General features: G+C 42.9%; 1 protein-coding gene across 1 annotated transcript in view; it reads right to left on the reverse strand.

Annotated features, from left to right (window-relative positions):
* The window catches only part of PLA2G4F (phospholipase A2 group IVF), a 218,345-nt gene that overhangs the window by 109,967 nt on the left and 91,819 nt on the right, over positions 1-16,559 (reverse strand). Inside the window, exon 6 of the mRNA XM_069208777.1 lies at positions 8,215-8,257. Within this exon, the coding sequence (XP_069064878.1) occupies positions 8,215-8,257 (43 nt within the window). The remainder of the gene's footprint in view (positions 1-8,214; positions 8,258-16,559) is intronic.

Genomic DNA, 16,559 nt, shown 5'->3' on the forward strand with positions numbered 1-16,559 from the left:
CCATCAACAGAAAACAGGACACAAATACACCAGCTCCCATCTAGCTTAACCAGTCTGCTCCTCACAATCCACACACAAGACTTCCCAATGAGAAAAGACAGATTGGCGTTTTGCGATCCACCTGACTGAGGACCGCAGAATGAATTTAACACAGTGGAGTATATCCTAAAAGACAAAGTAGGGGAAAGAGATTGGCCCAGCACAAAGTCTACATCCTTTCCAGCAAACCTCCCCCTGCCTGATTATTAGAAGCTATGGTATGTAGATCAAGTGATGTCAAAGTAGATAAAAGGTCCTAGGAATTTTGCCATCTGGAAATTGCCAGTAGTGACTGAAAAATAAGGACGAGAGGCTCTGATAAATAAGACTTACAAATGGCTATCTGGACATCTTGGAGACAACTTGGTGAAGTGAAACGACCTACAATTTGTAAAGCGGAATCAATCTAGCACAGAAATCAATTCTACTTGTATAATGATGTGGACTAGCAGTGCTTATTTAACTACATATATGATCAAGACAGCACCGGACTGACTACAGCAGAGTCGGAGGTCTTACATTCAAATGCACCATAATCTGCCCCAAAATAGCTCAATTAGTTCCTGGAATATTGGAGGAATCCCCCAGAAACTGGATGATGTTGACCTTCTAAACTATCTGATGTCCTATGATATGATTATACTTCGAAACACCTGGGCTATCACAGCTTCAGATATTTCTGGTCAAAGGAGGTCAAAGTGATGGAGCAAACCAGAAACATTGGCGGCCTACAGGTATCATGTAGAACAGAGATATGAGTATCAACCAAAGTCTAGGAATATTTGCAGAAAGACCTACAAGTCGTTGACATGCAACTTCTAGACAACTCCATCCTGAGAATAATACATAGCTATGCCCAGCAGAAGAAGATTGCAGGTTTTTAACCGCCTCCCAAAGGGCATCAAGGGGCCACTATGTTTGCCTTCAAAGTTGGAAGTTATACCTCTCATCTGTAGCAATTTAAAGTTTAAAATGGAAGAAAATCATTATGAGGGAATAGCTGAACTGAAAACAGAATGTGGCATTCTGTCAATTCGACATAGTTTCCCAAAAAAGAGATGCTAAAGGAAATCTTCTGCTCGGTTGAAGGTCTCATCTCAGCAAGCAACTCATACGAAACTGAATATTCTACCATATTTTCTACACCCATCTATAGCCCCCTTCCCCCCCGGTGTCGCAATCTGTAAAAGATTATATCCTCATAAAGAACAAGGACTGGCATAAGATATTTTAAAATATGAAAGTGATCACAATCCCCTGTCACTGAGGTAATAAATCAAGCCACTACCAAGCTGAGAAACACAAAATGTAAACTATAACTGGGAGATTGGGGGATTAGTAAGAATAAAATAGAGTGTTAATCGTGCACCCAAAGCTGAACAGTGGAAGCAGCACCCTTCGACTGTGGATCTCCAGACACAGATGGAAAAGGAGCAAGTGGGGAGACTATGTTATCCCCGTGCAATCTCTTGCTGAAATCATGAACCACAATTGGTTCAAGATCTTGCACTTAAAAAAAATCTTACACTAACAAAAATAACTCTGATAAAATGGGATGGTTTGATGAAGAATGCAAGAGGCTGAAATCAGAACTACGAGGTGGGCTCCAAAGAGGATCCACCAAAGAGGTCCTAAGGGTGGCAAGATTCAGTTACAAGTTTTAAATCAAGAACAAAATCGGAATTCGTAAACAGATAATGGTTAGAGTTGGAAAGATTTGCCACGGAGAAAGACACAAAGGCCTTTGGGAGGAAGATCGGGGAAGGCCTTGGAGTCAGGAAAAATTACCTGGAAGTCAACATCTTTGAGGCAACATGTGTAAAGCATTTTAACACCAATGCTATAGCTGGCCCATGCCAAGAGTCATTCCGCCTTAGTGTAGTTTCCGGAACCAGTAGCAATGTACTAAATTCCAAATGTTCACTAGGTAATTTAAGTTATAAAAAGACTTTGTAAAGGAAAGGCCCAGTATCGAACGTGATTCCTCCCCTGGACCTTTTTCTTGCGGACTCAGATTTATAGGAAGAAATCCTTTTAGCAGTCTTTAGGTCAACTGTAGTATTTCAACGCTGTCTCAATTCTTGAAATAGCATTTTTGTCCCACTATATAAGAGAGATCCCAAATATGACCCAAAGTCTTAGAGACCAAAAAGTCTAACTAACAACGACTGTAATTTTTTTCCCAAACTGGTACTGATGGCCTTGGATGAGTGGGACAGCAACGGGAAATTCCTTTCACCAATGCAAGGCATTCTGAAATTAGGGCTGCCCGCAAGTGAAAAGTTTTGTTCCATACTTAATCTACAAGATCAGTAAAGTGACAAGGATGCCCCAGTACGTAGCATTTTTGTACGTTCCGTCTGCCTTCGACCTCATTTCAAGAAACCCCCCTTTGGGAAAAACTGTGCCTACTCGGCATAGAGCCAGGCCTTTTGTCCATAATTTAAGTGCTATGTTCTGGAACCTCAATTCAGGTGAGACTAAGCCAAAAGTGGCACATTACCAGAAAATTACAGACAAATAGGGGTGCCAAGCAAGGCTGCATCCTCGCTCCTGTTTTTGTTCTCTCTTTATATGAACAATACATATGAAGACGTTATGAAAGGGTCTCCTGATGTTCCATCAATCAATGGTTTTAAGCTTCGAGTTTTAGTATATGCGGACAATTATATTCTCATAGCAAAAAAAAACCAAATCATTTCGGGCTAAGCTCCTAGTGGTGCAACCTTATTGCAAGACAAATTAATTGGTGCTCAATACCAAGAAAACCAAGATAACGATCTTTAAGAGCAAGCGTTCAAAGAGGTTTTCATTCTTCATAAATTCAAAACAACTCAAGAGAGTGGCATCTTCATCCTACAAAACTTGGGTGTCACAATTACCAAAACACTAAAATTGTCACCTCATAATCAAACCACCCCTGGAAATGCAGAAGCTGCTACAGATGCAGTTCTGCAGATGGTGTGCAGGCATAGTGATAGGTTTTCCTGCTCCATAGAAAATGTTTTCTAACCAAAAGTGGGAAGCCAGATTTCCTACGGAGCAGAGTTGTGGGGGCTCGACTGGTCAAGAGAATGCGCTGATTGTTGCAAGAGGAAATTTTGGGAAACACTATTTAAATTACCAGAAGCTTCCCGTCTGCTGTACTGGAGGCGGATTTTGGTAACTCAAAATTGAGTCCAAATGTCAGATAACCCTGATTAAATATGGGCTGAAAAGGCCGAGTTCAAGAACTTCCTACCTTGTTGACAAGTCCAGGAAAGAACATTTTCTATGCTGCCTAAATCTAGCTATGTGATCGAATGGCTTAAGGAAGCAGAGAGGTTTGGTATATCACCATCTTCAAACTTAAACCTGCTACTAGGCAAGAGGCAAAATGCCATAATAAATAAGCAACAGCTGTCCTTAAAGCTCCAAGAAACAGTGGTTGCCCTTGGCAGTTTATAAACAAGTTCCCAAATTGGCCTCTTTGATCTATCCTCTGATGCACAACAATACCTTGTCCTGCTAGCAAACCACAAAGAGGATTTTTCGCCTTACCCAGGGGGGTGCCTGCTCCTAAATACAATCAGGAACAGACACAACCCAGTGGTATCAGACAAATGTCTTTGCGGTGAGAAAGTGGATTTGGAACATTTCATGTTTGCTTGTGGCCAGAAGCACTGTAACGACCTAGGGTCAGGTTTGTGCATGACTAAACTTCAAACAAATTAAATCATTGGGCTTCTTTAATAGGAACAACGAATTAAAATACAGGTATATGTTACCACCCCTTGAAGATTAGGGTTATACAAATGTGGAAGATTAAATTAGTGTTTAAAAATAACGTTGAGTGAACCATCCCAGCTTATTCTAAAAGTGAAATCAGCAACTAAGGTTTCACAACATTCTGTCAAAAAGGTTAATCTTCTGGATATAGTCTCACAAAACTATGACTTCACTCCAGTTTCAGCTAAGATTGAGGTAAATAATTGAACTAAATTGTAACTGTAATCGACAAATATATGACACTAAAATTAAAATATCACTTAGCCAAAATGTTCTAATGGAATTTCCCCCTCTTTCTAAACCAACTAAATTCTGCGAAACTTTAAGTCCAGATCTCAAGCTCCCATTGAGTCTAAAAATGTAGTTTATGAAAGGGAAATTGATCTGTGCAGGATATGAGGATGCCATACAAGACAGTGAATCAGAGGTTCAGCTCAACTAGGGTCCTGAGGCCCAGTGGGATGGTGGTCTTACTGGTCTAAGGGATGTTCATAATAAAAACCAAGAAGAGACATACAGAACCCCTGTAGTGTGCATACCATGCTTTGTTTATATTCGAAGTAATGGGCAATGAGAGTGTACACAAGCCAACTCTGCATTGAGGATAAATAGTCACTCATCTCATTTAGATAGTCTACTTAAGTTAAATGCAAAAACTCTAATCCCAACAGTGTCAGATTCCCACCTACCTTTTCAGCACAGATTCACAATTGGGAGCATGCATCATTTTAGGATAGTTGTTACTGTTTGTATACACATTTTGCACACATGTTTGCAGATGATTGTAAAATGTAAGGGAAATAGCCCTTATTAACCTCACCTCACAGTGACAAGGGTGGCAAAATACAATCCTGTGACACAGCCTTTGCTGTCGTGACAGATGCTGTGATTGTAACCTTAACACAAAATTGGAAAGAGCAGACGAACACATTTCCTTTGAAATAGGTGGGCCTTAGTCAACATACATCGACTTGAAAGCAATTATCTAACCTCATCTGAAGTAATCCAAACGTTTGGCAAATGGATGAGACCATCTAGGCGGTAAGGCGCAGGCGCTTAGTTGCACATTCAAGATGGCACAGTACAAGGTGGCCTTGGAGAAAATATTGCACCGCACCAGTGCCATTTAAAATATTACATAGATGCAGGCTAATGTGGTTGGTCCATGTTATCATACATGAAGGCATTTCTCACATAAACCTTTCAAAATAAGGACACAGGTACAACAAATAGATCTGCTGCCCACTTGCACTGCTATTGTGGCTCACAGTGCTTAATTTGTGCTTGTTGTTTCCGGCGCTGAGCACCGGCACTTATTTTTTGAGGGCTGCGCTTATTTTTCAGCTCCAAGCATTGGCCGCGCGCAAAAGACACACATGTGAAAGAGGGAGGAAGAGAAACACGAAAAAGCGTCACAATGGGAAAAAGCAGAAAGCTGTAAGAGTGAGCTGAAGGGGCAGGGAGTGGCTTTAAAGGGATTGAAGAGGCCCAGGGTGGCTTCAGGGTTACGCTGCCTCAGTTTTCCGTGTTCCCACATTTAATTGCAGCAGCCACGTGTTTAAGAGGAGGGATTTGAGCACCGGCATGTTTTTATTTACAAATTAAGCACTGGGCTCAATCTATAATAAAGAAACTGCCAAAGACGTACCAATAGAAGGACCTAAAAGGACAGGTCCCACACCTGAGTAGAGGTCAAAATTAGAGCAAAATCAACCAAAATAATCTGGAAATTCACACTAGACAGAAGGCGTTTCCCACATTTATTATTGCTAGATATGAAGATAACCAGAATACTAGTCGCTCAATGTGGATCTGGGCTCTCTCTGACTGCCATCACTGATCTCTGCGGCCACTTTTCATAATTCATCAATAGCGTCACTCGTAGTGTGGACAAGAGTGCAAGGACAGTTATGCGGAATGGACACCACAGTTCATGCGCAGCTGCACCCGTGTTATCACTAGAGTGGTGCACGTGAGCGGTGACTCAAGGGGCCAAAAGCCACAGCACCTGGATGGTGGAGAAGGGCAGTGGTCCCCATAGATGGGCTGAACCCCACTGCTCGGCTTGCTTTACAGGTGGGGTGATGGTGAAGTCGCTGGCAGGTCAAGCCCTGCTCTGCCCACGCGAGAGTTGTTTCACTCGTGTGTACACTACGCAGTTGTGCACACGCGGCCCTGTCACCTGTGGCTCGTGATCCGATGCTTGAAGGACTTGGCGTCTCTGGCAAGTGGTGGCATACCCCCGCCTGGCTTGCTCCTCTACAGTACTTCACAAGGGATTACATTTCACATATTCGCAACTGCATTACAGTTAAGAATGCTCACAATGTTTATCCACAGAGAGAGTGGGTGATTTGCTCAGAATCACACAATTTCCAGCGAGGTGCTGGAACTGGGATGGAGCGTTGGATGGTGGCCAGGGTAGGCACGAGATCATATTTACATCAGTGACAGGTATGTGCAAACGGGGACATCTGGGAGAAAATAAAAACAGTCAGTTATTAATTCACGACATATTTCCTCCATGAAAAAGACGTGTGCACGCAGAAACAGGTTCTTTTTGGTGAACCTCAATGGAACTGTCGAGACTGTTTTACAGTCATGGGAAGAGGCAGTAACTCGCCTACGTTTGCCGCAGTAAGTACACGTTAATGTGGTCGGACTTCCACATAGAGGAGCCACGCTCGTTCTGAATGCTGACAAATGTTTACTTATTTAGTTAAATTACAGCTGGCTAGAAATATGCGCACTCGAGATTGGTTTGTTGGGCAGCATAGCTGCCAAGGTTTCAGATTGGTATGTGTGACTTTTCATAATTTCAGTGTTATTATGAGTAACATTTCTACGACTATAATTGACACTTTCTTGCAAGCAAAATCAAGCGATGAAGAGGAGGGAACCATATAACTATGGTAATATAGCGAGAATCCCATACCTCCCGTTGTTGACCAGCGCCACCTTGTGGCCTTTGATACACATTATTCGGAGCTTACCTAGCAATGTCAGAAACTGGAACAAGACTGTTTTACCGCACTTCAGGACTCGCGTGACAATCTCCGGCTTTGTGGTAATGCGGGAAAAGTATTATTCCAACGCGAGATGCGTAACACTAGGCAGGGCAGAGAAAAGGTTGGGTAAATCAGCTGTTTAATTCCCGTTTGTCTCAATTATACATGTCCAGTCGGCCAAACTTGACTTCCATCACCGAATATTCCGTTGGAAGTCCCAGGCAGGGCTGGCGTCTGGAAAACAACCTCATTTTGTGAGAAAACAAATTCAAGTGAAATTCACAGTCATGGAGGAGCTACCTCCCACCCGCGAAATTCTGAACTGTTGCATTTACATTATGCGTAAGGTAGGCCCCTGCAGCGCAGAAGAGTCCCCAACCCTTCAGGGGCCCCCTATTTAGCCTAAGGACAATGAATATCTGTGAGATATAGGAGCATCAGGGGCCTCATCTCATTCTGTGGGGAGGAGGGTCCTTCATTTTCAGATATGCCACTGATTTACACGACGGTATCAAAAGATGCATTTCCTCTTTTGAGTGATATGACTCAGTTATTTGAACCCAGGATGCAGAAATTAAATTTACTGTCAATTATCAGCCCACCTACTCTCGTAATAGGGACTTTAGCCACGGAGGGAACCATGCGCATAGTCAGTGGCGTAGCGTGGGTTGTCAGCACCCGGGGCAAGGCAAGTAATTTGCGCCCCCTAACCCAGGGCAAGGCAAGTAATTTGCGCCCCCTAACCCGTGGATTTTAGCACTCGAGTCTCTTCCAAGATGTTGCGCCCGGTGCGGCCGGCCCCCCCTGCACCCCCCACGCTACGCCACTGCGCATAGTGGTAATATATTTGCTTCCTAGGTCCCATTCACAATTTTAAAAAGTATAGAAATCTCACACGGACCTACAGAGAAAATTACTTCATTGGTACTCCAGGGATACTGTTGGGAGAATAATGCTAAGTTGGACGAAGGTCACAAGGATCACATTATGGAATTGCCATACTTGTCAACTCAGCTGTGTATGACGGGTGTCACCCTTATGTTTTTTGTTCTTTTTTAACTTTTATTTACCCAGCTAACAAAAAAAATGTCTCCAAGGACTTTAAGGTGGTCCTACATCACTCTCCAAAAAGTGTTCATTCCCCATTCACCTTCACCCTCATGACTTTCACCTGCATTTTTTATTCAAAAGATTGATGCCTATGCATCTAATCAAAAAGCACAGACATGATATAGAAGTCATGTCAGTGTTAATTAACTAAACTGAATGTTTAAAAGAGGTCTTAAATATGTTATACATTGATAGAGTCATTTCTTTGACCATAGTGGTCAGTGTGGCATAAATTTAATGTTCAACCAATAACAAAAAATCACTATAAGAAGACACTCTATTCACTTACCACTAGGACTCCATTTGTGATAACCTCTGCAGGAGGGTCATCGCTGTGGAGAAAAACAGATTTCTAAATATTTTTAGTCACACATTGAATACAACACTTCTGTGTATTCAGTATTCTACCCCCTTCACCCCTTGAATGTTCACCTCTAAATTGGAAATTTTAACCAGACCTGATTTGTCTGAACTGTAGCTCAGGCCTTCATGGCCGGTTCACCCTTCATGCATAATAGCAGCATATGTCAAAATGATCGTAGGCCTTCCAAGAGTACTGATAGCCAAAGTATGACTTAACAAGATGGAACAACAGCACATGGGGGGGAAGAGGCATGGCCATCCTGGTGCAGGGCCCATGACTCTATCTGAAGGTTAGATTACACAATGACGAACAGTAGCATGGAACTTTTACACTAACATCTTAACAAGTCAGTGCATAACACAACATTTTCATCATTTATTTGGAGGAAAAATGCAAATGCCACTTCTGCAATGGTCAGTTGCTGTAGATGTGTTTTTTTATTGGTTGTTCATTGCACATTTCTACTGCACAAGTTTTGCACTATGTAATCTGGCCCCTAAACTCAAACTTTCTTTTCTAGACTCAACAATCTGCTTTTCAGGAAAGCCACCTTATTTAGAAAAGTATTTGGGACAGATTGGGACAGAGAGAATAGCCTGAGATGTCTAGAATCACAATATATTTTTTAAGGGTTAGTTGAATGTAAAGGAACGTGATGGACTCAACACTGATGAAGAACTGTTTGTACACCTATAAATATTATATGTACACCTTCTCTATACATTTAAGTTCCATTTCCTGATGGTTGTCTGTTTTTCCTGTGTCCTTGTTGTATTTTATTTCTTTAATGCTTTGTCATCTTGGAACCTGGCTTTCTCCCAGCAACAAGCTCTATTCTGGAATGCGCGAGGAGAAGGAAGGAGCAGTTGGTGTGGAGGACAGCTGACCCAGGGGTCGCTACGTATCAACAATAAATTAGTTGAGGAAGAACTGTGCTGTGTCTTGTATCAGTCCTATTACGGACATAACTCAACAGTGGCGACGAGTGGGAGTCAAGGAAGTGTCCTTGAGATCCACCCGACCCCTGGAGCTAACCATACATGACGGCGGCACAGAAGATAGCCATACACAACGGCAGCACAGAAGAAAACAGCTAAGATAATCAGATAAGTGTGCCGCAATGAGGAAAATAAACTAAACTGTGTATTTTACTTACAGCACTAAGCTTTCACGTGGCACCCAGTGACTTTCACTTTTAGCGGTCACACGCGTATGAAGAAACGGCACCTGCACGCATGAGGAATCGCGTGTGACGCCAGGAAATACACTGCCGACAACAGCGTTGCTTAGCAACGTGGCATTGCCAGGATCAGCTGAGACGCAACAGGGATTAACACGCACCGCGGATTAAACCAGTTTTAACGCTGATGCGCACACATGCTACAAGTGGAAAACAAAACATAATTATAAAAAAAATATATATATAGAAGATAAATACAGGTAATGAAATAAAGAACTGTTCAGCAAATGCTCAGACAGTGACAATGGCAACACAATTAATAACACCACCTCAGGTGTTTTTACAACTACCACGGGAACCATGCATGGTTTGGGAAGATTGGAAGGATGCCTTTGTCACATACTTGGATGCCATTGGAGGGGAGATGTATGTGGAAAAGAGGAAATTAGCAATTTTGAAGCACTGTCTCGGAGTAGAGGGAAGAAAAGTTTTGAAAACCCTACCATTACAGAATGTAAATGGAGGAGATTCTGATCAGGAAGAAGAGGTGTATGAAAATGCTATGAAAGCATTGGAAGAAAACTATGGGAAAAAGATGAACATTGTGCTAGAACAACACAAATTTTTCTCATGTGCTCAGAAACAAGGAGAAACAATAGACCAGAATGTAAATGGTTTACGAAGATTGACCATAACTTGCAAATTCAAGGATCTGAATGATGAAATTATTCGTGATCAATTCATAAATACAGTGAAAGATACAAAACTACAAGAGAAATTATTAGGTTTGAAAAACCCTACGTTGGACAAGACTGTTGAGGTCGATAGACACATGGAGAATACATCTCAGTATGTCAGGGAGTTGAATAGTGTAGATTCTGGAAGTAAAGGACAGACTATAGTGAGTGAAGTGAAGTTCACCAAGAAGGGTGCAAATAAGTTTGAAGAAGGTTCTGGAAAAAGGAAAGAGTGCTTCAGATGTGGCAGTAACAAACATTTAGCGGAGGCAAGATACAGTCCAGTTATGAATAACTAGGTGTTTTAAGTGCAGGAAAATAGGACATTTTGCAAGAGTATGCAGGATGTCGGATGAAAGCAAATTCAAGAAGTCTGTAAATATAGTAAAGGTAAATGGAGAATAAAACAAAAGACGGTAGTACAAGTGAGGATGATGAATTGGAGGTTTTGGCCGTGGGAGAAGAAAGCGCATTAGTGTGCACTCAACATGGTGTCATGTGTGATGAATACAATCCACCCAAATGTATCATTGAAATGAATAGGAAACAGTTACATATGTGGGCAGACTCATGTTCACCATTTACGTTGATAGACGAGCGAGTGTGGGAAAGTTTAAAAAATAATAAGCTTAACCCTACAGATGTGGAGCTGGAGGGATATTTTGGGGGAAAACTCCCAATATTAGGATATTTTGAAGCAGAACTTGCATTTAAGGACAGATAGACATATGGAAAAGTATATGTAGTACAACGGAGGAGATCGTTGCTCGGATGGAAGGAGCAACGGGCAGTTGGGGTCATATTGAATCCTAATAATCCGGAACAAGTGTTGTTAACAGAAGGAAGTAGGGAAGAAAAATGGGTGACAAAGTTTCACAAATTGTTTAGTGAGAAACTGAGCAGTCTCAAAGGCTTTGAACATCAAATTATTTTTAAAAAAAGGAGCTGTGCCAAAAGTGCACAAAGCACAAATGGTGCCAGTGGCACTAAGAGGTAAATTGAAAGAGGAGCTTTAAAGGTTATGTGGAGAAGACGTAATTGAACCCATAGAAGTATCTGAATGGTTGAGTCCGGTTGTTATATCGAAGAAACCCGATGGGAGAATTCGAATGTACATTGATTTGAGGGACTTAAATGACAATATATTGATTGATTGGTACCCGTTACCAAGGAAAAATGAAATGTTGGCCAGTGTTCGGAAAGGGAGGTATTTCACGACATTGGATTTATCGAATGCTTATCATCAGGTGCGTCTGTCGGGGAATTCCTGACACTTAACATAATTCATTACAACTGAGGGGGTGTTTCAATGTGTAAGAATGCCTTTTGGCCTAGCCTCTGCTTCTGCAGTATTCCACAGAGGATTATGCAAAAGATTTTCTGCAACATGAGTAACACATTAGTCTTCCAAGATGATGTATTAGTTTGGGGGGGAAAATGAACAAGCACATGATGGGGTATAGGAGAAAGTATTGGAAAGATTAGAAAAAGCAGGGCTTACCATCAGCAGGAATAAAGTCAAATTCTGTGTTGGAGAGGTGTAGAACCTAGGGCACACGTTGAACCAAGATGGCATAAAACCAAAGTTAAAATTAATGGATGCAATATCGAAGGCTCCCTCTCCTCAAAACAAGAAGCCATCTTTTAACACCAAGTCAGGTCTTAGATAAAGAGCAGAGAGGCCGGTTCTAGTAACTTCTCTGGATCAGAGTCCACTGCAAAACTTTGAGGAGAAACCCTACCAGAGGCATACCCAGGAAAATCCTGGTTAACTTAAGCTCCTATTTTCTAAAAGTAAAAAGTTTCAGGAGTGGGGGATAATCCTTTAGTATAAGATCTGACATCTCCAGGGTAACCCAAAACCGGCAGTGGGAATTGGGTAAATATATTCAGGAGCTAAAATCATTAGGTGCCACCCACATCTGAGGTTTCCTGCTACCCTGAGGGTAATGTGGAATAATACAATACACAACATAAGGGATTCTTCTGAGGTTGAGAGGCTGATAAACCAGATTTAAAAAGTCACTAATTGAGAGGCAGTGCTCAAGGGTATGATGAACTACCCATTTTGGTTAAAGGGAGGGTTCCCCAGGGAGGGAGGGTCTAAGGGGGACACATTGGGGGAAGTAGGGTAGTGAGTATGATAACTAGATTAGGTTTTCACCAGGTGGGGAGCATTTGGGAGAAAAAAAAATAGTCCTCAACTACAACGATCTAATGTACTGGAGGAAGTACCAGGAACAGGATGAAGGGGTAAGAGGTTGTTCCTCTGTTAACCTGGAATGTAAACGGCCTCAGGAGGAGGAGAATGTTAGAATTCTAGAGGCTCTCAGATAACGTTATATTGTTACAAGAAACACACATACGATAGGAGGAATGGGGAAAAATGTGCAAGGGGCATAGATGGTTCAACCAGTTTGCCTGTACAGATCAAAACTGTATTGTGAAGGGAATGGCAATCATAATAAAGAAATCTGTCCAAGGCCATCTGGGGAACTACACTGGAGATCCCAGGGGAAGGTGGTTGATCACAAATATTAGATTATATGGTATAAGGTACTCTTTTTTAACCTATTATGGTCCAAATATGGATGACCCAGCTCCTCTTACAGAGCTTTACAATCACTTAGCCGAGAATAGGAACCTTACAATAATAGGAGGGGTCTTTAATGTTCTGTTAAACCCTGTTCTAGACAAATCTACCTCTAGGTCTACAGCTAATTCACCAAGAATGAGAGAGTGCCTGAATCATATAATGAAGAACATGGGCTTGATAGATCCCTGGAGACGAGAGGCTGGTCAAGCTAAGGAGTACACTTACTGTTATAAAAAATATGGCCAAGCATCTACAATTGATTTCTTTTTGTCGGACATCAGACTGGGGAATAAGTTTGTAAGGGTTACACACCAGCTAGGGCACCTCTCAGACCACTCTGCAGTACAAGCTGAACTCCTCCTCGCTGGCTCATCTGCTCCCACTAGATGGACCCTCGATAGGTCACTCCTCAGACAGCAAGAGATAATTAAATCTCTGAAGCGAGATAAGATAGAATTTTTTTTAGCTAAACAAGAGTTCTGCCTCAATTGACATTATGTAGGACAATTATAAGGCCTTTATTCATGGGAGACTGATCAGCTATGCAACACATAGAAGGGAGGAAACCAAAAATAGAGTGAAGAAGCTGGAGTTAAAGATTGGTGAGCTACAAGGGTTGCTTGCTTGATAGTTGTAATGACCCCTCAGACAAGCGGGTTTACAAAACCAGATTAAAGAAAATAAGAACTTCCTTGGGGAATTTTTATCGGGAATGGTGAGGAAGAAATGGGAAGCTAGCAAACTGGCACATTATGAATATGGTGAGGGATGGGTGGTTACTAGCGTGGAAGGCCAGGACCGAGAATGCCAGAAACTTGATCAAGGTAATAGTGATTAACAAAACCAATGAGCGTTCTGTAGAAGATTCTGACACTGAGAGAGCCTTTGTTAGTTTTTCCAGGACCTCTTCAATGATGATGTTCTAGCTTGGGAAGAGGAAACAGATAAATGGTTTAGGGAGGATGTCCTTCCCACACTAAACCAAGATACGCAGCAATACCTCAAACAGCAGATCAATACAACAGACGTAGAGAGGATAATTGGTGGAACAGAATGGGAAGTCACGCGGCCTGGACGGCATAACCAGCGAGCTATACAAGGTGTTCAAAGAGGAGCTTTCCCCTGTTCTAACTAACTTAATGAATGCCCTGTTTATAGAAGCCTCTCCTGTCCCAGCATCCTGGAATGAAGCTATAATAACTTTAATCTTAAAACCGAATAAAGATCCAAAGAACTGCAAGTCATACAGACTATGGGGGTCATTTTGACCTCAGCGGTCTTTTTGAAAGACCGCAGAGGGACCGCCGTGCGGAAGACCGCCAGTGTTGGCGGTTTGCCGCTCAGCCTATTATGACCGTTGGCAGCTGTCCGTCCTTTTACGGACGGAGAGCCGCCAACAGCCATACTGGCGGGAGGCGGGGAAGTGGAGGTTGCTCCACCTCCACCGCCACGCCAACAGAACACCGCCCAGCGAATCACGTCCTGCGATTCGCCGTGGCGGTGTTCTGTTGGCGGTGTGGTGTCGGCGGATCTGCCCCCATGGCTCCCGTCCCCTCTCGGAGGATCGTCGGACCAGGTAAGTCGATCGTCCATGAGGGGAGGGGTTGGGGGGTGTTGTGTGTTGTGTGGGTGCATGGGGGTGTGCGTGTGTGTATGTAGAGGGGGTGTGTGAGTGCGTGTATGCTTGCGGGGGTGTTGAGTGTATGGGAATGAGTGCGTGTATGTCCGTGGGTATGTCTGTATGGATGTGTGCGTGTATGTTTGAATGTGGGTGTGCGTGTATGACTGTGTGTGTGGATGTAGCCATGTATGTCGGCGTGTGTGCGTGTAAGTGTGTAGGTGGTGCCTGCGTGCGTGTCGTGTGGATATGGGTGATGTGATGTTGGTGGTCGGGGTGGGGAGGGGGCCCCTGCCACCTGTGGGGGGTGGCAGGGGTGGTGGGGGAGGGAGTTGGGGTGGGGGAGACCCCTATCAGTGCCAGGGAAGGAATTCCCTGGCACTGATAGTGCTTACCGCCATGGATTTCATGGCGGTAAGCCGTGTTAAAATACCGCCGGCAGTATAGTGACGCCCGCCGGGCTGGAGACCCAGGTCTCCAGCCCAGCGGACGTCTCCGCCCTGGCGGGCGGAACGGAGAACCGGCGGATGACCATGACGGTAACCGCCATGGTCATAATTCCACCAAGTAAGACCGCCAGCCTGTTGGCGGTCTTACCGCCGGTTCTCCGCCTTCCGCCAGGGTCATAATGACCCCCTAAATCGCTGCTTAATAATGATTACAAAATGTTTGCACAATTACTGGCAAAAAGGCTAGATGCAGTGATGGGAAGGCTGGTACATGGCAATCAGAAAGGCTTTATGAGAGACAGGCATTTAGGGTGATTGATTCATTATTTGGTTTCTGCAATTAACGTGGCAATAGATACTAACTCCTTTCTTTCTATAATGACCATCGACACCGCTAAGGCGTGTGATGGACTGAGCTGGCCCTTTTTGCAAGCAGTGATCAAAGTGAGCTGGCCCTTTTTGCAGGCAGTGGTCAAGCAGAACGATTTAGGAGGCAACTTTCATAAACTAATAAATACAATTTATAAATCCCCTTCTGCAAGGATTTTAGTTAATGGTAATTTCACACCACACTTTCAAGTAGGAAGAGGCACACCAAGGATGCCCCCTATTCCCTTTGTTGTTTAATCTTTATATTGAACCACTAGCTACGAGGATCAGGCAAGACCAGAGGATTTTACCTTTTCAGTATCATGGCTGGGTAAAAAAAAAGCCCTCTACGCAGATGACCTGATGATTTATACAAAATACTTTTAAAGCTCTTTCCCAGCAATTTTAGATACTTTAAATGACTTTGGAAACAACTCTGGATACTTAGTTAACGTTGACAAATCCGAATTGATGACTCGGAATGGTCCGGTGCACAATCCGTTAGAAGAGGAGGAAACTGGATATTTGGGAGTTAGAGAGGTGAAGAATCTGGGAAACATGGCACAGGTAAATTTCACTAGACTCATGATAGAAGGGAAGAGACTCCCAAATTTATAGGCTTATTTCCCGCTCTCTATTCTAAGGAGAACTAATTTAATTAAAACAATAATTCTGCATAAATGTACTTTTACTTTTAACGCCTAGCCTTTACATTTTAGGGCTGAGTGGTTTAAAAAGCTTCAGGGGGAAATCTATGGTTTTGTCTGGGCACACAAAACTCCAAGAATTACTTGGAAGAAGTTATGTAAAAAGATATTATGGGGGATAGCTCTCCCAGATTTCCAATTATACTGTTGGGATTTTCAATTGAAAAACATCAGGTTATTACTCTCTAAGGACTATCAGAAGGCATCCCCCTGGCTGCATGCATTAACAGAAGCCTTGTGGGAGACGGGCAGTTATTTTCTTTTGAAATTTGGTCACTCAAAGTACTACAAAAAAGTTAGACTCATAGTGCTAAACGCAGCCTGAAGAGTATTGTTTCAGGTGAGAAGAATTCTAGGAATCCCATATTACAGTGAGATGGCCCCAATCTGGAATTCCCCCGGGACACTGGAATGCTTTCAAGATGCATTGGCTCATCCACTAATGGACCGGGGTGTAACACGATGGGGACAATTGGTGACTGGGGACTTTTTGCTTTCATGGGACTGCTTAGCCAGCTGTACCAATAACAGGTTATCCACAATTAAATACCTTCAAATAGTAAGCTGGCTACAAGGGAAATCGGATTTGGGACTCAGAATGAAATGGGAAAAGG

This window comes from Pleurodeles waltl, chromosome 9, assembly GCF_031143425.1.
Source record: "Pleurodeles waltl isolate 20211129_DDA chromosome 9, aPleWal1.hap1.20221129, whole genome shotgun sequence".
Classification (NCBI taxonomy): Eukaryota; Metazoa; Chordata; class Amphibia; order Caudata; family Salamandridae; genus Pleurodeles; species Pleurodeles waltl.